Source organism: Acinonyx jubatus, chromosome D4, assembly GCF_027475565.1.
Source record: "Acinonyx jubatus isolate Ajub_Pintada_27869175 chromosome D4, VMU_Ajub_asm_v1.0, whole genome shotgun sequence".
In the NCBI taxonomy this organism is placed as follows: Eukaryota; Metazoa; Chordata; class Mammalia; order Carnivora; family Felidae; genus Acinonyx; species Acinonyx jubatus.
The window spans coordinates 36684676-36710487 of record NC_069391.1 but is presented as its reverse complement, the minus strand read 5'-3'; the positions used below and the strand labels follow the sequence as shown (position 1 = coordinate 36710487).

The 25812-nt window shown below is 38.2% G+C and overlaps 1 protein-coding gene across 4 annotated transcripts in view; it reads left to right on the top strand.

The window, feature by feature from the left end:
- The window catches only part of LOC106981277 (phospholipid-transporting ATPase FetA-like), a 96346-nt gene that overhangs the window by 54349 nt on the left and 16185 nt on the right, over positions 1 to 25812 (top strand). For all 4 annotated transcript variants that reach the window (XM_053204963.1, XM_015079426.3, XM_053204962.1 and 1 more), the window contains 7 exons: positions 463 to 621; positions 3047 to 3135; positions 9995 to 10191; positions 13617 to 13825; positions 15896 to 15939; positions 22831 to 22996; positions 25510 to 25698. In XM_053204963.1, the coding sequence (XP_053060938.1) occupies positions 463 to 621; positions 3047 to 3135; positions 9995 to 10191; positions 13617 to 13825; positions 15896 to 15939; positions 22831 to 22996; positions 25510 to 25698 (1053 nt within the window). The remainder of the gene's footprint in view (positions 1 to 462; positions 622 to 3046; positions 3136 to 9994; positions 10192 to 13616; positions 13826 to 15895; positions 15940 to 22830; positions 22997 to 25509; positions 25699 to 25812) is intronic.

The window sequence follows — 25812 nt, the reverse complement described above, 5'->3', positions numbered from 1 at the left end:
TGTATATGTATTTAGTATTGTATATGTATTTAGTATTGTATATGTATATGTCCTTTGTAAAAAGGACATATTCTATTTTAGTAATCAAGAAAAGGCCAAATTATTTCATTTTGAGAAAAATGCTAGATTTGCTTTAAGTTAAGTAGTTTTTTAATTTCTTCAGATTCAGAGCTCATATTACCTGGTAGTACTGATGGTGATAAGTTATCATGTGGGTTTTTCTCTCTCTGAATGACCCATGTCACATACAGAATTACTCTTCTTTGATGCCCAGAAACCTTTGTCCGCCTTTCTAAAGGGAGCTGGTAATCAATGGGCAGCAGTTAAGAGAGGATAGGAAAAAGATGTATGTATTTTGAAAGAGGGATGTTCTTTCCTCTTGTTTGTTAAGCCTCTTTCTGTCCTGTTAGGAAAGGCCTGAGATTACAGAGCCAGGACTCTTTCTCCTTCATTTTTCTTCAGGAAAAGTGACGTGTGAGTCTCCCAATAACAAGTTGGACAAATTCACAGGAATACTGACTTATAAAGGAAAAGACTTCACCCTGGACCATGACAAGCTGCTACTCCGAGGCTGCATCATCAGGAATACAGATTGGTGCTATGGCTTGGTGATTTATACTGGTATGTCTCCTTAGAGTCACAGCAGACTTCCATTCATGACCAATTTGTGCTTATTCAGTTTCTAAGTTGTAGATATGGGACTCAGAGATATATCAGAACACTATGGCTTTGAGACAGATAGAAAGGGAGGGAGGTAGATGGATGGATGAAAGAGTTAAGAAAAAAACCTTTTTTCTTAGGAAAAAAAAATTTTTTTCCCCCAAGCAATGAGCTGCCAATGTTATTAGCTCTGCCTTTGTTAAAGGAAGTCTTTATGTTACAAGACCACAGGACATTTATAAGTCTTTCTGATCATATCTGGACACAAGAGAAGGTATACACATAGAAAGATTGTACATGGAATTAACACGTAAAAGGGGAACGTGTGAAAGGAGAGAGTATATATATGGATTACTCCCAGGAGAGAATACACACGGTGTTCATTATGGAGAAGAATATGAAATAAAATGTGAGGGATTCATGGCAGAGAAAAAGCAGTGTGGATCATTAGAATTGACCCCTCTTGTTTTTATAAAATTTTTTAATGTTTTTATTTATTTTTGAGAGAGAGAGACAGACAGAGTGAGTGGGGGAGGGACAGAGGAGAGAGAGAGACACAGAATCTGAAGCAGGCCCCAGGCTCTGAGCTGTCAAAACAGAGCCCAAGCGGGGCTCAGACTAACGAGCTATAAGATCATGACTTGGGCTGAAGTCAGACGTTCAACCGACTGAGCCACCAAAGCACCCCAAGAATTGGCCCCTCTTGAGATGTCATTTAGAACTATAATCCCTTATGCTTAGTGAGGGATTTTCTTGGGTTATTCTTGGTGGTTCAGGAAAATGGAGGAAGAAGCTTCTGTGCTACCTACCCTGTGCACTTGGTAACAATGGAAATTGATGACAACAACCATAGTAAGCAGATAGGGAACACTGAAGATAGCATCAAGGAAGATTTACCACAGTGAATACTATTCAACTCAGAGCTCTCCTTCTAGAGAATTCACTCCTAGACATGAGGATCCTATATGCCTCACTTCTGTGGAAAATAATTGGAACCAAGCCATAGAAAGAAGCCTAAGAGTCCAGGGAGGCCTTAGTAGAACTTTTTTTCATTGGTTCTTGAGCTATAATGGTGGCTTCTAGGCTGACTAGACTCAAACCCCAAAGATTTGAAGTACACTTATTTTCTTCACTGTACTTCAGCAGCTACCCTATACATTGCCATTTATAAAAAGCTCATTTTTCAGCAAAAGGTTTTTTTCCCTAAAGTAATAGCAGTGAGGTTGCCAACCAGCACAAATTTAGTTAAGGTTTCCCTCTGACTCTTGGTTTACATGGTAGCAAAAAATCTTTTGGGGCTTTGGGAAACTCAGAGCAGAAGAGAACTGATAACCACTTAAGAGCATCTTGAGGTATTCAGTGCAGAATTTAGTTGCTCTTCCCACTACATGATACCCAGGTTCAACCGTGATCTCCACATCCCCCTTGAAACTTGTGGTAAGGTCATTCTTTCTAAGGACCCTTGGAAGATTCTGCCCCATGTAGCTGCCTGGCTCTGAGCCAAACTTCTCATCCCTTCAAGCCCTTCAAGAAATGCTTGAGAGGAAAGAATGGCATAGCTTATGCCCTGCATTCTCAGTGTTTGCCTACATTATCAGGGAAGTTCTAGTTCCCCCATGTGTAAACATTAATGAAATTCCTTCATTAGAATACATGTAAAAATAACAATCAGATGGTAAAGGCCAGAGAAATTGCTACTTATACTTTCTTCTAAACTGCTTATTTTTTGGTCAGTAATATTCACTAAAAGCTCTTTACTTCTGTTTACTATCTGCCCTGTCATGAGGAAATACAATCTCTGTCTCTCAGCCCCAGAAAAGCCCCGGCTTCCATCTCAGAAGTCACTGCCATTGCCTTTTCCATTCTTCCTTTCCCAAGTAGAAACTTGAAATAGAGCCTGGCCCAACAGTAGTTTTCCTCAAAAGAAGGTAGAGATCTCTTTATCAGAAAATCTCTTTTCTAAGCTAAATAAACCAGATGATGATGAGAATGAAGCTTGTGGCTCCTAGTGTTGAATTACTATATTGTACACCTGAAACTAATATAACACTGTATGTTAACTGGAATTAAAATAAAAACTTAAAAAGGAAGAAGCTTGTGGCTCCTATTCTGACTTAACTCATCTATAAAAAACTAGACTCTCTGAGGTACCCAAAAAAGAGGAATCAGGATTGGTGCACTTTGCAGAAATAGTTGTGATTATCCTTAGAAACAAAATGTTTATTTTTTGAGTTATTGGCACCAAGTATGAGCCTCTCTCCAGGGCTTTATCCCCTGGCTTTGGCAAGAGGTTTGATTAGGTAGTCAGAAAGGTATATTTCAATCCAATTTCAATCCTCTGAGTGTATTCAGTGATTCTAAGAGCTGGTCTTCCTGTTTCACTTAGGACCAGACACCAAATTAATGCAGAACTGTGGAAAGTCTACCTTTAAACGGACGCACATGGACCATCTCTTGAATGTCCTTGTGGTCTGGGTAAGTTGAAGACATTTTTCAACTTCTTTACAAGTAGACATGTTTTTCTTCCTTCCATAGCAGCAGCTGGCATTTCCAACTTGGAATTTAGTTGTTTGAAAGACTCAAACAGTTTTAGTATGCCATTTACTAATGTCAGAAGCAAAAAAGAATAGAGCCAATTGACAAGGGAGTCTGTTCTCTAGTTTATACCTGTTAGAGAGAATGATCACACTTTGTTTAAGATTTGATGCTTTGATTAATAGTACTGGAACAGATCAAGAACCCTCCTTTAGAAATTGACACAATTATTTTCCCATAACCTATTTTACTCATGGATACTATAATAAAACTTTACTTGAACTAATAGAACACCTTACTTAAACTGATGATTTTCAAACTGTTTCCTTAGGGGAGTCTGCTGCAGGGGGAATTGAGATCAAGTGAGTTTTGTTCTGGCTCCCTCATTCTGATATTCTCACTTCAAAAAGAATAGCTTCACATTTGTCTGTTCTGTAAGATACCAGTTGAAAAATAAAGATCCTGCTGCTGAGAAATGAAATTGGAAAAGCACTCGATAGATAATAATAGCTTTGATAACAGAAGTTTAAACTGAAGACTAATTTCCCTGCTATCCTATATAGGTTGTCCTTATTCTTGTTAGATATAGACATTGATTTCTTTACTTATACAATTTCTTTGCATGACTGAGCAATTTCAGTGCTGCCTGTACTTAATTCTATGACTTTTTATTTTTACTCTATTGCTTAGACTCTCGAAATTCAAAAATGCCTTTTGTTTCTGTGTATTTCTCACTAATATCTGAATTATAAACTGCCTCTTCTCCATTATTTATTATGGGAAATACTGCAGTTCTTTTCCTAAATCCTTTGGATTTAGTAAATGGGGTTTTAGAAAATTAGGAAAGTTCATTCAGCTTTGAGACCAGAAGCTAGTATCCACTATCTTTCTTTCTACTACTAACTGCATAGCTTTTAGTAGTAGAAATAAAGTGACATTTCCTGGTTTCTTAATGAGGAAGACAGTCACATTTGAAAATTCAGGAAGGTGACATGGGCAAATATGCCGCTGACTATATTAGGAACATCTATCATTAGGCACTAAGTTAGGTCATTTAGCCTGGGCTTGTTTTCAAAACAAGATGTCTCCCATATGCCTAGGAAGTTTCACCTACTTGTTTACCTCTCTGAAGGTCAGTCATAATAGTTGACATCTGTTAGAGTGATTTTAACTTTTTAGAATATTCATTATTCACTTAACTGTAGCCTCACTACATCCATGACAATAAGCAAGTCCATTTGACAAATACGCAAATTGAGACACAGTAAAGATAAATATCATAAATAAAATCCTACAGAAAAATAACAGCAAAGACAGGTTTATGACTCATTAAGTCATCAACTTGTAGTTATTGAAAATCTATCATGTGCCCAGTATGTGCCAGATGTTGTGAGAATCACAAGGATGTATAAGATCTGGGTGCAGCCCTCAAGTGTATAAAGGGGACAGTGCATCAATATGTGTCAGATGTTTTACATATGTAATTTTATTTAATCATCTCATCTATCCATCTAGGCATAACTTTTCAAAATCAATGCTCTTTCTGCTATACTTGCTGCCTCCCTGGGAAGGCAAAATGAAAACACATGAGAAGTCCTGCTTAACAAGGCAGATTGACCACATACCAAAAAATTATAAAATTAAAAATAAAATCTCCAAATTATGGGAAGAGCCCAAATGTCCATTGACTGATGAATAAATAAAATGTGGTAGATAGAGATAGAGATAGAGATAGAGATAGAGATAGAGATAGATAGATAGATAGATAGAATGGAATATTACTTAGTGATCAAAAAGAATGAAGTCTTGCTATTTGCAACAATATGGATGAAACTAGAGCATATTATGCTAAGTGAAATAAGCCAGTCAGAGAAAGACAATTATCTTATAGTTTCATTCATATGTGGAATTTAAGAAATGCAATAGATGAACATAGGGGAAAGGAAGGAAAAATAAGATAAAACAGGGAGGTAAACCATAAAAGACTCTTAAATACAGAGAACAAACTGAGGGCTGCTGAAGGAGAGGTGGGTAGGAGATGGGCTAAATGGGTGATGGGCATTGAGGACGGCACTTGTTGGAATGAGCACTGGGTGCTCATATGGAAGTGATAAATCACTGGGTTCTACTTCTGAAACCAAGACTACACTTTATGTTAACTAACTTGAAATTAAATTTAAAAAAATAATAAATTACAAAAAAAGAAAATCCCACAAGCTTCTAGTGAGGAATAAAAGATCATATACCAGGATCAAAAACCAGAATAGCATTGGCCTCCTCAGCAGCAACAGCAGAAGGTAAATATTAATGCCTTCAAATGTGTGTCAGAAAATTGTTTGCAGCCTATAATTCTAAATCTAGTAAAACTGTTAATAAAATTCAAGTATAAAGAAATATCCATATGTATAAAGGTTCAAAAAATGTATTCATCCTGTATAATCTCTTAGGAAGCTCCTATTGTGTATACTCAAGCAAACCAAGAAAGTAAACTAAGAAAGAAGATAAGGAAGCCAGGAAACATGGAAGCGGGTGAAAAGAAGTCCTAGGATGATAGTTGAATAGCAGGCTTAGAGAACCCCCGTGCAGATTAGAGAAGGACCATAGAGGTATCTGCAGTGGGGGGTCTCCAGAGAGAAAATGTAGTTCTCTGCTTAGGTTCTCACAAGATAGAGGCAACAGAGGGTCAGTGTAAATGCTGGGGCAGCTGAGCTGGTAGAGTAGCTGCTATAAATGCCTATATTTGAATGCTCATTCATGCAATCTTTCCTTCAGAAAGTGTGAAATGTTGTCTGAGGTACTGTATTCACTTTTGGGCATCAAGTTTAAGAGCATTGAGAAGCTTCTTGAAATGACTATAAAGAAGTACAAACAGGAAATAAATGTGTAACAGCCCTGGCAGAGGATGAACCATCAGTAGACCCAAGATGTTGATGAGTTTTTAGAAGGCAGAAAGTAGATAGATTATATACTTTTTAATGTTTATTTATGTATTTTGAGAGAGTGAGCAGGGGAGGGGCAGAGAGAGAGGGAAACACAGAATCCCAAGCAGGCTATGTGCTGACAGCACAGAGCCCCATGTGGAGCTGAAACTCAAAGAGTGTGAGATCATGGCCTGAGCCAAAACCAACAGTCAGACGCTTAACCAACTGAGCCACCCAGGTGTCCCTAGATTATATTGATAGACAAACCAGGGTAGTGAAAGCTTCAGTGCAAATGCATTCTTCCTGGTAGAGCTCAATCATAGCTCCAAGCTAACATTAGCAGGTATGAAAAGTAGGGGTGGTATATGGAATAATGGTCAAGATAATTAATTTAAAAACTGTCCATAAAACAACATGGGCAATAATTGGCCCCTATACCATCCTGACACCTGTATAGCATACATATAGTAATAACAAGTGTATTTGCCTTCCAGTCTCAGAAGGGAACTGCTTTCTAAAGAAATGTAAAAATTATCTCAGAAGGCTAGGGCTTCTTTTTTTTTTTAATTTTTTTAATGTTTTACTTATTTTTGAGACAGGGAGAGACAGAGCATGAACAGGGGAGGGTCAGAGAGAGGGAGACATGGAATCTGAAACAGGCTCCAGGCTCTGAGCTGTCAGCACAGAGTCCGACGTGGGGCTCGAACTCACGGAGTGTGAGATCATGACCTGAGCCGAAGTCGACCACTTAACCAACTGAGCCACCCAGGCGCCCTAAGGCTAAGGCTTCTGATGTGGGTCTCATCACTTCAGAGTAAAACCCACTTTATTTCAATTTTAAGGGATTCAAATGTGCTTTCATGTTCCTTGTGTACCTGAGGGTGAAGCCCATCAAATAACACATACTACCTACCTACATAGAACTTGTGCTTCCATGTTCCCATTCAGGAGAGTGGCCTACTGGGGAAACAAAATAAACCAAAGGAAACAAAACCAACCTATAATGATCAAACTACTCTTCTCCTCATATTTTTAAGTGTACTAGAGGGAAAACAGGAACACACAAGAGGAGGAAGAGGGTGAACAAGTAAAATAACTGACCCTGGAATAGACATTATAATTCAGGGAAAAGAAAAGAAAAGAACCTTTGAAAAATTCTTATTACTATTCTTAGAAGAAGAAATTGCAGGGGTGCCTGGGTGGCCCTGGGTTAAGCAGCCGACTCCAGCTCAGGTCATGATCTCACGGTTTGTGAGTTTGAGCCCCGCGCCAGGCTCTGTGCTGACAGCTCAGAGCCTGGAGCTGGCTTTGGATTCTATGTCTCCTTCTCTTTCTCTCTGCCCCTCCCCTGTGCGTGCTCTCGCTCTCTCTCTCTCTCTCTCTCTCTCTCTCTCTCTCTCTCTCTCTTTCAAAAATAAACAATAAAAAAAATTATAAACAGTTTACAGATAAAATTATATAATGTGGGCAATTTGCTTAAAAGGGGAAGAGGAGTTTTAGGTGTAATAAGACTGGCCCTGAATTGATAGTTGTTGAAGCTGGGTGATGGGCACATGGGGGTTCATTATACTATTTATATAACTTAATAAGTGTTTGAAATTTTTCATAATAAAAAGCTTTTTAAAATCTTATTTTCTGAGAATGGTCTCAATTATACCTGCTCCTCCTGCCTTTTACATCCTTGTCTTCAAAGACTTGCCCATCAGTGACCTCACTTCAATAATGGAGTGATTGAAAGCTCGGGTTCTGGAACTGGTTCAAAACCTGTCTCTCTGGGCACCTGGCTGGCTCAGTTGGAGGAGCATGTAATTCTTGACCTTGGAGTCATGAGTTCAAGCCTCATGTTGGGTGTAGAGATTACTAAAAAAAGATAAATAAACTTGAACACAAAAAACAAAAAACATGTCTCTCCTAGTTAGTAGCTAAGTGACTTTAGGCAAAATACTTTTCTACTCTTAATGTCAAATTCCTCATCTATTATTAAAACATTTATAAATATAAAATATTTAAATATTAAAATAAATAATATAGAGAGAGTACTGAGCACAACTCCTGGCACTTAATTAGTATTTAATGTATTTTAATAACTTTTAGCTCACTTCAAATCCCAAGGTTGCCCAATGGATACAAAAATACATATTCAAAAGGGTACATGCACCCTGATGTCCATAGCATTATCAACAATAGCCCAACTGTGGAAAGACCCCAAATGTCCATCAGCTGATAAATGGATAAAAAAAGAAGTGATATAAGTAATGACCATTTTTCTATGCCATTTCAAAATTTATACTGCAGTTTTTCTTACTGCATTGCTTAGCACCTCTAGTACAATGTTGATACTATCAATTTTTTTTTCTGACTTGAATGGGATTACATTTAATGTTTTACCATAAAATATGAAGTTTGCCATAGAGTCTGGTAGCTCACTTTTATCAAGATATATTCCGGGGTGCCTGGGTGGCTCAGTCGGTTAAGCATCCGATTTCAGCTCAGGTCACGATCTCGCGGTCCGTGAGTTCGGTCCCTGAGTTCGAGCCCCGCGTCGGGCTCTGGGCTGATGGCTCAGAGCCTGGAGCCTGCTTCCGATTCTGTGTCTCCCTATCTCTCTCTGCCCCTCCCCCATTCATGCTCTGTCTCTCTCTGTCTCAAAAATAAACTTTAAAAAAATAAAATAAAAATAAAATAAAAAAATAAAAAAAGATATATTCCTAACTTGCTTCACTATATACTAATTTGGGTATAAATTTTAAAAAATAAAAAATAAAGTTAAATTAAAAAAAGATATATTCCTAACTTACTAAGGGTATTTATAGATGTGGAATTTTTATTTGGTCATCTTTTGAGATGATCACTTTTATGCAACTTTAATCTGTTAATAGTACTGAATCTTATTCTTAGATTCTGTAAAGCTAATGTATATTTATATTCCTGTGATAAACCTAATTAGACAAAAGATATTCATCTCTTCATATACTGCAGAATCTAATTTGCTACTAATTATTTAACATTTTTGCATCTTTGTTCATTAGTAAGACTACCTATAATTTTATTTTTGGTGTGCTATAATTGTATTTTAGAGCTAAAACTATGTATACTAGATTCGTAGAATGCGATGGAAACATTTTTTTAAGCACGTGTTCCTGAACAGTTTGTATAACATAAAAATTATTGAAAGTATAAAGAAATTGTATAAAACTTGTTTAAAAAAAGATGTAGAATATATGTATATATAATATATATGTATATTATATATATATATTCATATATAGTGGAATATTACTCCACAATCAAAAAGAATGAAATCTTGCCATTTGCAGCAATATGGATAGAGCCAAAGTGCATTATGCTAAATGAAATAAATCAGTCAGAGAAAGACAAAATACCATATGATTTCACTTACATGTGGAGTTTAAGAAACAAAACAGATGTTGACATTTGTAGGGGGGGTGTGGAGATAGGGAAACAAACCATAAGAGACTCTAAATAATAGAGATCAGACTAAGGGTTGATGGAGGGAGGTGGGGGGGGGATGGGCTAGATGGGTGATGGGTATTAAGGAGGGCACTTGTTATGATGAGCACAGGGTGTTGTATGTAAGTGATGAATCACTGTGTTCTATTCCTGAAACTAATATTGCACTGCATGTTAACTAACTAGAATCTAAATAAAAATTTGAAAGGAAAAAAAGATTCCAAGGATGGCTCGTGCTGGGCTTTCTTTTCTGTCCTGTACTACTGCCTAGAGCTTGTGAACTACAGGATGCCCCTGCCCTCCAGGAAAAGAGAGAAGCTTTGTTGAGAGCTAAATGTCCAAAAGTAGACATGAAGCAGCACATGCCTTAGATAACATGTTAATTTAATTCTGTTTCTGATTTCCAGATTTTCCTGTTTTTAGGCAGCATGTGCTTTATCCTAGCAATTGGGCATGGCATTTGGGAAAACAAAAAAGGCTACTACTTCCAGAATTATCTGCCATGGGAAGAATATGTCCCTTCATCAGCTGTCTCTGCCATCCTCGTATTCTGGTCCTACTTCATTATTCTTAACACTATGGTGCCCATTTCCCTTTATGTCAGGTAAGCTTCTTTGACCACTTTGTGTCATAGGGGGAGGAGCTGACTGTATACATCCTGCTTAACTCCCCAACTAGAGTGTAAATGTTTGGGAAGCATAGACTGTATGCTCTTTAACTCTTTACTTTCCACAGTGCCAGTGTACAAAACACTCTGAGAAATGTCTAGAGATTGTATTAGTGGTTTCCATATCCAGAATACTGTACTAGATACTATGAGTTACACAAAGAGAAAACCATCCCTGCCCTCAAATAGCTTATAATGTAACTAAATAAGACATAGAAACACATGCAATAATTGAAAAAATGCACACAAATTTGGTGATGCTGAAGCATAAGTCAGGCAGCCTCTAGTTAATCAATGACATAGGTCCCAAACATACATTTGTAAATCAGTTAATCAGAACTCACATTTGTTTTCCTCCAGAAACAATGTGGCAAATGGTATTATAGATGTAATTATGACCTAAGTTCTGGGTTCTAAAAGTTGTAAAAGAAAAGAAGGATGTTTCCTTTGCCTTTTCATGGACAAAAATTTGAAATGGGTCAAATAAGCCTTTGAGCTCCTTTTTCTATTTTCATCATTCCCTTTCACATACACACATCCAAACACGTTTTTATATCCTTCTTTCCAGGTTTCCTAAACCCTGCACTGTGACATTCCAACCTGAAAAGCACCCTGCATGACTAAATTATCTTATTAATTTAATATTTATTGAGCACAGCACCTACTATGTGCCAAGCACTATACTAGGTGCTAGAAATAGAAACATAAATCATAAGACAGCTCTTTCTGTAGATAAGCTTACAACATAGCTGTGGAAACAGATACTTAAGTAATTATGGTACAATATGGAAAATGATGTAAGAGAAATATATAGTGAGTGCTACGGGAGACTGGAAAAGGAACAGGTTGGTTCTACCTGGAGAAGCTTGGGGGATTACAGAAAAAGTAATAATCAAACTGGTATTTGAGAGAAGAATGGAATTCATCACGCAGAAAATAGCAAAACAATATTGCAAACAGAAAGATCAGCATGTGCAAAGGTTTGGTGTGGTCATAGAACAATGAGTAGCCTAGGCTAAAGTGTTGGATGATAATTCAGTATCCTATCCAGGAGAGCCTTAAATGTCAGGCTAAGGATTTTGGATGTTTTTTTAATGTTTGTTTATTTACTTTTGAGAGAGAGGGAAAGCGAGTGCACAAGCATGGGAAGGGACAGAGAGACACACAGAATCTGAAGCAGGCTCCAGGCTCCAAGCTTCAAGCTGTCAAAGTAGAAAATGAACTACTGGGACCTCATCAAAATAAAAAGCTTCTGCACAGCAAAGGAAACAATCAGCAAAACTAAAAAGCAACCGACAGAATGGGAGACAATATTTGCAAATGACATATCAGATAAAGGGTTAGTATCTAAAATCTATAAAGAACTTCTCAAACTCAACATCCAAAAAACAAATCATCCAGTGAATAAATGGGCAAAAGACATGAATAGACACTTCTCCAAAGAAGACATCCAGATGGCCAACCAACGCATGAAAAAATGCTCCACATCACTCATCATCAGGGAAATATAAATCAAAAACACAATGAGACACCACCTTACACCTGTCAGAATGGCTAACATTAACAACTCAGGCAACAACAGATGTTGGCAAGGATGCGGAGAAAGAGGATCTCTTTTGCACTGCTGGTGGGAATGCAAGCTGGTGCAGCCACTCTGGAAAACAGTATGGAGGTTCCTCAAAAAACTAAAAATAGAACTACCCTACAGCGCAGCAATTGCACTACTAGGCCTTTATCCACAGGATACAGGTGTGCTGTTTCGAAGGGACACATGCACCCCCATGTTTATAGCAGCACTATCAACAATAGCCAGAGTATGGAAAGAGCCCAAATATCCATCGATGGATGAATGGATAAAGAAAATGTGGTATATATACACAATGGAGTATTACTCGGCAATCAAAAAGAAGGAAATCTTGCCACTTGCAACTACATGGAACTGGAGGGTATTATGCTAAGTGAAATTAGTCAGAGAAAGACAAAAATCCTATGCCTTCACTCATATGAGGACTTTAAGAGACCAAACAGATGAACATAAGGGGAGGGAAACAAAAATAATATAGAAACAGGAAGGGGGACAAAACAGAAGAGACTCAAATATGGAGAACAAACTGAAGGTTACTAGAGGGGTTGTGGGAGGGAGGATGGGCTAAATGGGTAAGAGGCACTAGGGAATCTACTCCTGAAATCATTGTTGCACTATATGCTAACTAATTTGGATGTAAATTTTAAAAAATAAAAAGTAAAATTAAAAAAATAAAAATAAAATGATATACAACCCCCCCCCCAAAAAGCTGTCAAAGTAGAGCCTGATGTGGGGCTCGAACTTATGAACTGTGGGATCATGACCTGAGCCAAAGTCAGACACTTAACCGACTGAGCCATGCAGGTGACTCCCAAGGAGTTTGGATTTTATCCTAAAGGCAGCAAAGATTTTTCTAAGGAAAGAAATGATATGATTAAATGTTTGGGTTTAGGGAAATAGCTATGTTGGTTGGTATGGCAAAGGAAGGGAGGGATCAAGATTCAGTGCTTGAGGACCTGTAGAGTCAGTAATGTGGGCTAGAGCACTCCTGCCTCACCTGAAATTAAACAAACAAACAAACATGTTGCTCAATGCAGTTGTCTTTTAGAAGTGACCAAAACTAACACACATTAAGCACAAATGGTGATAGGAAGGAGGCCCATTAAAAATCTTAACTATTTTAAAATGAAGATGCTTGTTAACCATAAAGAATCTATAATATGAATTATTTGGAACAGAAGAGGAATGTGATAAAGGCAATAGGGAAAATTCAGGTAAAGTGAAGAGGACACTATTAGCGGGAGAAGCTACCCCACAGGCAGATAGCCCCTGCCAGGAATTTTATCAGGTCAGCTTCTATGACCTGTTTCTGATTTTCACAGATCCTTCCCTTCTTCTGAAACAAGTTTCTGAGTGTTTAAGTTTCGCTTCCTTGCCAGTGGATTTACATGACAGCCACAGTAATCCTCTAATTAAGCCTAAACAGCCTTTTACTAGGTAGTTCATAATTCTACCAGGCCTTGCATTACTGCAAAAGTTCAAAACTTTTTATTTTTCCTGGATATGTTTTGGAAGAAGAAAAAAATGAAAGGGGGTTATGCCTCAGCAAAATTAATGAAGTATATCCGGATCCAGATGGTAAAGCACTGAGTGAAAATGGTCGAGATCAGATTTACGTTGGGTTGGCTGGTGGGAATGTCCTTCAAAATCCATGGTAGGTTCCCAAGGAGGATATTCTGATTTTCAGATGCTGGCCCTGACCTGTTAAGAAGGAAACCAGGATTATGTATTTGATATGTTCTAACCCAGGACGCTTCTTTTCTTGCTTTCTCCATAGTGTTGAGATAATAAGATTGGGCAACAGTTGCTATATCAACTGGGATCGGAAGATGTTTTATGCACCAAAGAACTCACCAGCACAGGCTCGCACCACCACCCTTAATGAAGAGCTTGGCCAGGTCAAATACGTGTTCTCTGACAAAACAGGAACCCTGACTCAGAACATCATGGTTTTCAATAAGTGTTCTATTAATGGGATGTTCTATGGTATGCATGTCTTCCTGCTTTCCCTGAGTCCTGGGGAAATTCTACTTTGCAGATTGTTTTCAAGAATAATCTGCCTCTAATTCTATATACCTCTGAAATTCACATTTATCTCTTATTCTCACAACCTTCTTTACTCATTAAACAAAGATCACCTACTCCATTCAGTTGCTTACCAAAAAGCATTTATTTCACACCTTATAGAGGTAATCCATTGTGTTGGACATTGGAAATACCAAGATGTACAAGACTTAATCTCTGTCCTCCAGGAATTCCCAATGTCTTGAGAGGGTCAGTTCACTCTCATATTAAATCACACAGAGAAACCAGATATTGTTGAAGCTGCTAATCTCCTGATTCCCCCTCAGACCAATAAGCAGTCTTGAGAGAAGCCATCAAAGGATAGTCAAGTTGGTTGGGCAGGGTCCCCAATGCCCAATTCCTCATTCATTTCATGCCTTAAGCCTAAACTTATTTTTGTGACAGGGTTAAGTCCTCGGGTATGTGAACATTCATGCCCAGTGCACTAACTAGCTGAGGAAGGCAATCACATCTAAAAAGGTAGAGCATTTCTACTCTGGGGTGATGAAAAAGCTTTGAAACTAGAGAGATGTGTAGTATACAACATTGTAAATGCACTACATGCCTCTGAATTGTACACTTTAAAATGGTTAATTGTATGTCATATGCCTTTCACCTCAATTAAAAAATAATTAAAAATTTAAGATTAAAATTTAAGATTAAGATTTTTTTAAAAAGCTACTATTTCCTATTATCCCTGCCAAACAACTTTTCCTATGTATAAACTCTGAAAGCCTATTTTTAGATGAGTTGATTTGGGTAAAGATCTTAATTCTCTGTCTCATTATAAGATCTGATGATACACTGGGTAAGGTTGAAAGGGCCATGGGTGTTTCTTCTTCTTTTTTTTTTTCTAATTCTTTTTTAATGTTTATTTACTTTTGAGAGAGATAATGAGTGGGGGAGAGGCAGAGAGAGGGAGAGAGAGCGAGAATTCTAAGCAGGCCCCACCTTCTGAAGACCCCACAAACTATGTGGGGCTTGAACGCACAAACTATGAAGAGTCAGAGGCTTAACCGACTGAGCCACCCAGGTGTCCCAAAAGGACCATGGTTGTTTCTATGCTTGACATAAGACTGTCTTCCACTGCTATTGTGTTTATACTATCTGCTGGCGAAGAATCCTAAACATTCTTGCACTATTTTCATATTTCTTCTAGGTAACTTTTCTGACTGGAGTGCTTCATGAAATAGAAGGTCTTTCCCACATCCAGTGACTAACTTCCAGACTTACCTCACACTTAAGGGAGAAGAGTTGGGGCCCAAGCAAATGACCTCTTACCATTAGCTTGGGGAGTGGAGCTTACTGGGACACTAAGGGCTGGGTGGCCTGAGGAGATTCAAGGAAGCTTGATGGGAAGTCTGGGATGATAGAATCAGAAGCAATAAGCTGTTAACCTTCCTTTAAATTACCATATGACCCCCTAAATCTATTCCTAGGTATATTCCCCTCAAAAGATGGAAAACAGGGATTCAAACAGATAGATATATGCTGGCATTCATTGCAGCATTATTCACCAGTAGCCCAAAGGTAAAAACAACCATGTGTCCGTCAACAGATGAATGGATAAACAAATTGTGGTATATCCATTCAAAGCAATATTACTAAGTCATAAAAAGTAATGAGGTTCTGACACATGCTACAGCATGGATGATTCTTGAAAACTTTATACTAAGTGAAATAAGCCAAACACAAAAAGAAATAGTGTATGATTCTACTTATATGAAATATCTAGAATAGACAAATTTATAGAGACAAAAAGTGGATCTTATCAGGGGCTAGGAATAGGGAGGAATTGGGGAGTTTCTGTTTAGAATGTTGAAAAAATTTTGGAAATTTATAATGGTGATTATTGTACCACATTGTCAATGTGATTAATGACACTGAATTGTATGCTAACAAATGGTTAAATTTTTATGTTATATGTATTTTATCACAGCAAAAAAATAATTTAAACATTGCCAAGTCTCTGCTCTCTTTACTTATCAACAGGTCATGTCTATGACAAAAAGGGAATGAAAGTAGAAGTCTCTGAGGTGAGTGATTACAGTTACCTGTGATATGCGTGAGAGCTGAGACCATGCTAAACAGCAGCATCTTTGACACAAATTGAGAGTCCCTTAGCCCCTGAAATAGTAAAGCTTTTATTGGCCCATAATATCAGAAAGCATTATATAAATGATCTATGTTTATTTGAGGGGATTTGGGTTTGTGCTTTAAAATCAAAATAGCTTTCTTTCTTTTTTCTTTTTTCTTTTTTCTTTTTTCCTATTTGAAAAATAGTCTTTCCTCATATTAAAAAAGTCCAGTCAGGGTGCCTGGGTGGCTCAGTTGGTTGAGCGTCCAACTTCGGCTCAGGTCATGATCTCATGGTTCGTGAGTTAGAGCCCTGCATAGAACTCGAGCTCACTACTGTCACTGCAGAACTCTCTTTGGAGCCCCCTCTCTCAGTGCCCCTCCCCCACTCAGGCTGTCTTTCTCCGAAATAAATTTGTTTTAAAATCCAATCAATGCAGAAATGTATGAAGAAGAAAGTGAAAATCGTTCAATCTCCTTTAGAAAACCAATGTAAAATTTGGGGGTATATTCTTTCACGTGTTTTCCATGTGTGTATATGCACACACATATACATCAAGATCTAATGATAGACGGATGGATGGATGGATGGATGGAAGGAATGGAGGGAGAGAGGAAAGAGAACAAAGGGAAAAAGGAAAGAAAGAGGAAGCATCATAGCATGTATCCTATTTGCAGCCTCCTTTTAATTCACTTGACATTATATTCTAGTCCCATTTCCATGTCAGTAAATTTAGGTCCACATCATCATTTTGAATGAGTGGCATATCCATTTGTATTAGTGTACCTTAATTTATTTAACCAATCCCCTATTTTTATTCCATTTTATTTTGTTATTATTATAAATAGCACTGTGGTAAGCACCCTGGTACTTACAGTTTTGTCTCTTCTTCTGATAATTATTTCCTTCGAATGAACTCCTGGGAGTGAAACTGATTGGTCAAAGGGTAGCCACATTTTTAGCACATTTAATATTGCCATATTGCTCCTAGATAGATTGCATCAGTTTATAATCCCACCAAAAATATATAATAATTCTTTTTTTCTCATATCCTTATGAGTACTGAGTATTAATAATTTTTTAATCTTTAGAAATTTAATTGGTTAAAATGGCATCTCATGTTATTTACCTCTCTCTGATTACTAATCAGATTGAATCATTTTTATGTGCTTATTTCCCCTTCCCACTTTATTGCCTGTTTATAGTTATTTTCTCAGTTGCCCGTTCATATTCTTTGCCCTTTTTTTCCTCCTTGAAAGTACTTTTTATAAAGTAAAAATAACAACCTTTCCTTTGGCACATACAGTACAGTTACTTTCCCCATTTTTGTCTTTTGGGTTTTGTTTATATTTTTTTCTGTGTAGAAGTTTCTTTTTTTTTTTTCTGTGTAGAAGTTTCTAATGTATGTGGTCAAATTTGTCATGTCAGTCTTTTTCCTTTATAGCTTCAGGAACATTATATTGCAACATACTGAATAGTTGTATCCCACACAATTATAAAAATATCTTCCTATTCATTCTTTCTAGTTCTAGCTGGTTCATTTTGACTATTTTCTCCAGTATTGGATCTCAGCTTTTGTTTATAGATTTGATATTAAACATCCCTTCATAGGGCTTTGTCTGTTACCTTCATGATACTCCTCACCCTATCCCTTTCCTTCTATAACGAATTCCAAACCCTTAGCCACTTGACTTATATACCAAATAGCTAACTCCAGCTCCCAACTACTTTCTCACCCCTATCTATCCAAAGAGATTGGGAAAGGGATAGAAAATCTACTTTTTCCCCCCTTAAGTCCCCTTCTAGAGACTCTGCAAATGACTTTGGCAATATAAACAAAGTTATAGCTTATAGGGAATAAACTGTTATTCTGGAGTTCCTTTCCCCTACCTCTTCCTTCCACTACTGATTAATCATAACATGTGTTCCACTGGATCACTGGACTCTTTTTTCTCTTGTAAACAAGCTTACCTGTTGCCTCATCTCTTCATAAAAATGATTTCTTCTCCCTGCCTTGATTGACTTTCCCTGACAACATCCCTTTTCCTCCATCTCTCCTATTCTGCATACCAAAAGCCCAAATGTATTGTCTTCATTATCCTGTGCTAACTTTAAACCGTTACTTTTTCTTCCTCATATAATTTTCCTCCTGTGATGCTTATGACTTCTGGCAATGCTCCTTCTTAACTCTTCCTGTCATTGACATCTATGCATCTTCTGACTTCTTCATCTCATTCACTGAGGACTTTGAAAATTGGCTCCTATTCTTCCTCTGTACCCAATCCCTACTATCATCTTGGGTGGTACTGGCTACTTTATGGATGATCTGTCACCATGGATGCTTTCAGATGTCAGAAAAAATATGCCTTTCAGATGACCTGTAGTACCCAAAAAATCTTCAGCACCCTTTTCCATGTCACTATCTAGAATTGTACTACTCTGAAATTGTAAACTCTCTCATCATGATCTCTGGTCACATACTTTATTTCTCTATCTCTCTTAGTACTTGACTTCTGCTATATATGCCTGCTTTCTTATCTTTGGAAAACTCACAAGCCCTCAGCTCTCCTTTTTCTCCAAGTCTGTCAATTCCTCCTGGCTTTACTTCCTTTCCTGTCTTGCCCCCATCTGTACCCAGGATCATAAATATCCTCAGTACCTTACTAGTCCTTTTTCTCTTTAATCACTCACCAAATCTCAACCTTTAATTAACCAAGCCATCTATCCTTCTCTGTTCTAATCTCAGAGTGCCAAGCACTTTTTGGAGATCACAAACTCATTAAAAATTCAGAAACTCCAACCTCTTTTAGGCTTCCAATATTATTTGGATAATTTTTTACTAATTTGTGATCAGCGTCATACTTAATTCTGCATTTTAGCTATTCTAGAATTCACCCTCAGGCCTTCTACTACATCCCCCTCTGTCCCCAATATGCAGCAGATGATATTGCCTTCAACTTTACTGAGAAAAATTCAAACTATCAGCTAAATATCCTTTTCCATACATACTTCAGAACACACCTTTACCTAGTTTCCTTTAGTCTCAAAAAAGGTATCCTGTTTTCTTTCAATACAAGTCTCTTTGTATATTTTACATTCCATCCCTTTCTACTTCTTCAGGAACCTCAGTCAATCCTGTATTCGCTCCTTCTTAATATCTGAAAGTTATTCTTCTTATGTGGTTCTTTCCCTTCAGCTCAAATTTTCCTTTCCTTAAAAAAAAAATACTTAGTACATCCCTACAATGGAATATTATTCGACACTAAGAATAAATGAGCTATCAAGCCACACACACAAAAGGAAGAATTTAAAATGCATATTGCTAAGTGAAAGAAGCTAATCTGAAAAGGCTACATACTATGATTCCAACTATATGACATTCTGGAAAAGGCAAATTAGTACAGACAGTAAAAAGATCAGTGGTTGCCAGGGGCTTGGTGAGAGGTGGAGAGAGAGATGAAGCAGTAGAGCGGAACACAGGAGAGTTTTAGGGCAGCGGAACTATTCTGTGTGATGCTGTCATGGTAGATTCATTACAATATGTATGTTTCAAAACCCATAGAACTGTATGATGCAGAATTCTACTGTAAACTATATACTTTAGTTCATAATAACGTATTAATATTTCTTTGTCGGTTGTAACAAATGTACTACACTAATGTGAGATGTGAATAGAGGAAATCAGAGTAGAAAGAAGAGAGAGATAATATATGGGAACTCCTTGTACTTCTGCCCAAGTTTTCTGTAAACCTAAGACTATTCTAAAAAAGAGTATTAACTTAAAATAAAATAGTTTAAAAAATGAGTTAAAATAACCCTAAGCCCATTAACCAGAGGTAACCACTAAAAATAAATTTCATATTTTAAAAGGCACTTAGAACCATTCCTGTATTACCCTCTAGACATTGTCTGTCTCCCATCAGTCCAAAATACTTACTATCAACCATATGTCAGACTTTGAGTAAATGCTAAAGGTTGGAGGAAAACAAAAGAGACATTTTCCCTACCTTCAGAGAGTTGGCAGACTTGAGAAGGAGCCATATAAGTAAACAGGCAATTACAGAGGTCTCTAACTCCTCACCTTTCTTTATTCTTCAACCTACTCTCTGTAATAAGATTCTGTCCTATGATAGCCACTGAAACTATCCTAGCCAAGCTCACTAATGACTGCCTTGCTGTTAAGTCCTTACTCAACCTCTCTGCAGATTTTAACACCTAAACTCCACTTTTTCTTAAAGTTTTCTTGTCCATTGGCTCCTGTTAAATAGCTCTGTTCTTGTTTTTTCTTCCTGTCTGCTTTTTCTCATCAACTTGGCCATAGGGACTGATGTTCTCCAAGGCTCTATTATTGAACCTCTTCCCCATCTGTATCGTCTCCCGGAATAATCTCATGTATTTACATGACTTTAACTACCACATACTTACTGATGAACTCCAAATACATCTATCAGAGGAATCCTTTGTAGCTCCCTCCCACCCATGGCCAAGGCTAAAGATACTTTATAAAAACTAATTATAGCTATGTCACAGCATCTCCAGGAGTTTCTTCAGTTGCCACCTCTACCCTCCATTCTGAATCCACTTCCTTTCACTTGATATCCCCAGTTTCCATCCTTTTGTCTGGTACCTGGATTTGCCTTTCAGCCTTTTTTAACTGGTTGTTTGGCTTTCAATTTCAGAATTATCCATGAATGCTACTTCTCAGGTCATGCTGTACTGCAGCTCCAAGCCAGCCCTGCCTCACTGCTGTACCCAGCCAGGTGCAGTATTCTCAAACATTACTTGCCTGGAAGAGGAGATTAGAAACTAGCTCAAATCTCTTACCTAAACTTCAAAACTATATATGCCTGCTTTCATTACTACCTGTTAGTTCTTCAAGTATCTCCAATTTAGTCCATCAGAAACCTCCTCCTGACAGGTATCCTATCACAGTGAATGAGGAAATATAAAATTATTCTTAACTCTTTCCCTCTGTCACCCCTCATATCATGTTGCATAATTCTAGCTCCCTATATATTCAAACCATCCCCTTATTTTAATATTTATTGTTACTATATCATTTCTCTTGTGGATTACTGAATGATCTGACTGATCTCCCTGCTTCTCATCTTGCTAGTTCCAGTATGTCTTCCATGCTGCTACCAGAGGACTTTATCTGACACAAATCTAATTATGTCACTTTCTCTTTTTTTTAATGTTTATTTCAGAGAGAGAGAGAGAAAGAGAAAGACAGAGTGCAAGCGGGGGGAGGGGCAGAGAGAGAGGGAGACACAGAATCCGAAGCAGCTCCAGGCTCTGAGATGTTAGCACAGAGCCTGATGCGGGGCTCAAACTTACAAACTAAGAGATCATGACCTGAGCTGAAGTCAGATGCTTAACCAGCTGAGCCACCCAGACGTCCCTAATTATGCACTTTCAGCAGAAAATTGCTGTGACTCCCTATTGCCTATAAGATGGCAATGCAGGATCTACTTCATGCCTACCTCTTCAGCTTTTCTCACATCACTCACCAGCTTCCAGTTCAAAGAGTGTGCCAGTGTAAGAGCCCAGCTCTAGAAAAGCCTCAGGAGATACTATATGATGAATTATCTTAAATTACTGGAACCGCAAACTTCCCAGAGCTCACAATTCTGTGGTTGGCCAGGTCTGGGGCTTGCCTCTGGACCTGACCATACTTTAACACCACTGTGACAAAACTCCTTCTAGATGTGATATAGAAAAGAGCCAATATAGCTCACTAAAACTTCCCTTTCCCTGACATAGCACGAACCAGGACAGTTGTGTCTGAGCTTGACATATTGGGGCCTAGCACAGGTAGCACCACAACTACAAAGAACTGGAAAAGTATCCTTGAGAATCCTGGTATGGATTGGAGAAGTTTGTTACTAACATCACACTCCAGGATGGGGTAAAAGAGTCTCAAGGCCAAATCAAGTCAGAAACAGATGTTTACCCAAGGTGGCCACCAAAAGCCTAGCCAAAATAGAGAATGAGAGTCAATATCTAAAGGAACCAGGAAAATGTTAGTGAATATTAGGTCCAGAGATTGAGGTAAGGGCAATGACCATGAGGGTTAGAAGCAGGAAGGAACCAGAGATGCTGACAGATCAAGTAAAATGGCTCAAAATTAAGTCTGTGATAAGTATGTACTGAAGCTTCCTTGTTATATACTCTTGCCTCTATCTTGCAGTATTTGTCTCTAGCCCCTGTAGAATTAAATAGAAATAGTGCAACACAGTGATAGTCACTGTACTTAGGACTCAGTTCCCTTCCCAGCCCCCAAAATCAGACAGAGGACAGCCAGAGACAAAACTTTTTCCCGATACCATTTATTAATATGGAGCAGTTACCTCCTCATATCTTCAGGTTTGGTTATCATGGATTTGGGACTTAGAAGCTCTCTGCTATCAGCACAGAGCCCGCTTTGGAACTTCTGTCTCCCCTCTCTCTGCCCCTCCCCTGTGCACACGTACTTTCCCTCTTCCTCTCCTTCCCCCTCCCTCTCTCTCTCTCTCTCTCTCTTAAAAATAAACATTAAAAAAAGAAGAAGAAGAATAGAATGTGAAGATGGCCACTGATCATTCAGGGTAGCTGGGGAAGAAAGGGGGCAAGAAGGGTCTGCCAGGCAGTGCTCAGCTTGTCTCCTATGGGATGGATCTTTCCTGGTCCAAGGGAATGATGAGAACTACAAAGGCCTTAGAAACCAGCACAAAGTCTCCTCCATTTATCTTTCTTTTCTCCTCCCATCGTCCTAAGAATTCTCATCACGTTCCAGAAGCTGTCCCCAAATAGATCTTCTGTAAAGTGTCAGGCTGCTACTAAGAAGTTTGTTCTGACTTCTGTGTTCCAGGAAACAGAAAAGGTCGACTTCTCCTACAACAAACTGGCTGATCCTAAGTTTTCATTTTATGACAAGACTTTGGTAGAAGCAGTGAAAAAGGGAGATCGCTGGGTACACTTGTTTTTTCTCTCACTCTCATTGTGTCATACCGTGATGTCAGAAGAGAAAGTGGAAGGTGAGGAGGGGCCTGTGGTCTCATGGACTAAGAATATGTCATAGAACCTAGGATGGCTACAGGTGGGTTTGGTTTGATATCATTTATAATGGCTTAATCTAAGAACTTCCTAATAGGGAGTGTTGTCCAGCAATGGGATGGATAGACAAGTAGTGAGCTTCTCATCACTGGAGATATTCAAGTAGAAGACAGCCTCTTGGTCTTAAAGAGGATTCAGTCATTGGATAGGGGTCAAATGATGCTATCTAGGGAGCTTCCAATCTTGAGATTCAACAATGTTCTGTCACAGAATCTATCTGAATTGTCCCCAAGATCAGCCGCATTATCTCTAACAAGACTTCCTGAAGGAGGAGTTGAGTTGTCCTCTTGTTGCTTCATAATTTCAAGGTATCCCCACATAGCCTGGTTTCTTTAACAATCAAATATGACTGTGACACCCATGAATTTACTCAAACCTCTTTGACAAACAAATGAATGAGAAATGACTGATTAAAAATGAAGAATTTTTTTTGGTAACAAACAAGAATTTTGGCAACCAAATAAATCATATCCTTTAAGGCAACGTACCTTTAGTGTAATACCCTTAGTAACACTTTATATTTGAATACTTTTTAAATGTTTATTTATTTTGAGAGAGACAGAGTGTGAGTGGGGGAGGGGCAGAGACAGAGGGGGAAAAACAGAATCCAAAGCAGGCTCCAGGCTCAGAACCGTCAGTATAGAGCCTGATGCCCGGCCTGAACCCACGAGCTGTGAGATCATGATGTGAGCCAAAGTCAGACACTCAACTGACTGAGCCACCCAGGCGCCCCAGTAACACCTTTAGTTTTACAAATTGCTTACATTTATATTATCTCCCACAAGCTTCACAACAGCCCTCTTAAGTAAGCATAATGAGAAAAATTACCCCAGTTTTATAGAGGAAAACTGAAGCTAAAAGAGATTAAATGACTTGCTTAAAATCCTATAGTTAAGAAGGGCAAAGATAAGAACCCAAATCTCATTTCTCTTGGCCCAGTGAGATCCCATCCCACCACAGATATCTCCAGACCTGGCATTCTAACAAGTTGCTATTATTTGAAGCATATTTGGACTTGTCATTTTTTATTGCCTTACGTGACAAAGTAGGAAACAAACAAGAAAAATAGTCTTACTGTTTCATAGATACATCTTATGTCTGACCTAAAATTATGTGTCCCGTGTGACTTATCCACAAGTATAAGACTCTGATGATGCATAACTGTTTTTAAAAATCAAATTGCCTGGGGCGCCTGGGTAGCTTAGTCGATTAAGCTTCCAGCTCTTGATTTCAGCTCAGGCTATGAGCTCACGGTTCATGAGTTCAAGCCCCACAGTGAGCTCCATGCTGACAGTGTGGAGGCTGCTTGAGATTCTCTGTCTCCCTCTCTCTCTACCCTTCCCTTACTCTCTCTCTCAAAATAAATAAACAAACATTTAAAATAAAAAATCAAATTGACCTTCCAAAGAGAAATAATCCAAAATATACCTCAGGTTGTAGTGATATTTTGAAAGAGGAGTTACACATTTTTTGATGCTAAAGTGTTTGCATCGATCAGTGCAGTTTTTTGCCCAGTTCTTTTTGGGACCAAAATAATCTGAAGCAGTTACTAGAATTCAGTAGTTTGTGATGAGAAAAAAACAGTACATGTTACAGCTGAGGACTTAAAGGGTTTTTGTTGTTAATTTTCTGAAGTGTTTCTTCACAATCTAGGAAAGTATTTTTTCAACTATGGACACTGAAAACTATAAGTTAAAATTACCTTATAATGACAAAATGGGAAAGAATAAATTTTTATTTTATTCTACTGTAAAAAAAATTAAATACAGAAATGTCTTGAGTAATATGAGATTGAAAGACTTATTCACCAGAATAAGTCATTTACCTTCCCCAAGTGAGAGTTTCAAAGGTGACAATACTCATGTATTTTTTAATTGTTTGTTACATCATCAGTCTTATTATCATCAATCATATTATCCTATGCTATATATCCTATCCTTATTATCCTATCTTATAGGAGTGTCCATCAAAGTGTAGCCAGTCTCATGTAGAAGCAGTTTATGCAGAACCACTTGCCGGAAACTCACCCAGGAGATTTGTTAAAAATTCAATTTATTGGGTCATCCTCCCAGATTTTGTGATTCTGGATTCAGTAAGCTTGAATAGGGCCCAGGAACCTGCATTTTAACAAGCTCCTGACCCATCTTTACCCACTAAAATAAGAGAGTAATTGTGTTTGTTCATTTGTGTATATTGCATATACCATGTACCCCTGTAATACCAGTTCAGGTCTGTGAAATAAGTTGAAAATATTGGAAAGGAAAAAAAAAAAAAAAACCTGTCAAGCAATCTGGCCTTTTAGGGCCAAACTTGTGAGGAAGTTTGAAGAAAGATGTCTGGGCTCCATATTTACTTAAGTCCCTTGGTGTCACTTCTGGGTTGACTTCACTTGCACATCTCTGCGGGCTCTTGTTGCCCTCTTCTCTCCTACCAGGTAAGCTGGTATACCAGGCTCAGTCCCCAGATGAAGGTGCCCTTGTCACTGCTGCCAGGAACTTTGGTTTTGTGTTCCGTTACCGCACCTCTGAGACAATTGCAGTAGTTGAAATGGGTGAGACCAAAGTCTACCAACTGCTGGCTATTTTGGACTTCAGCAATGTGCGCAAGAGGATGTCTATTGTTGGTAGGTGCCCCTCCTAGTCAGTCCTCTCCCCTTATTTGTCTTTCATACACATTCACATGTTGACTTTCTCTTTTATATACACACGGATGTTTTCTCCCACTCATATGCCTTCTC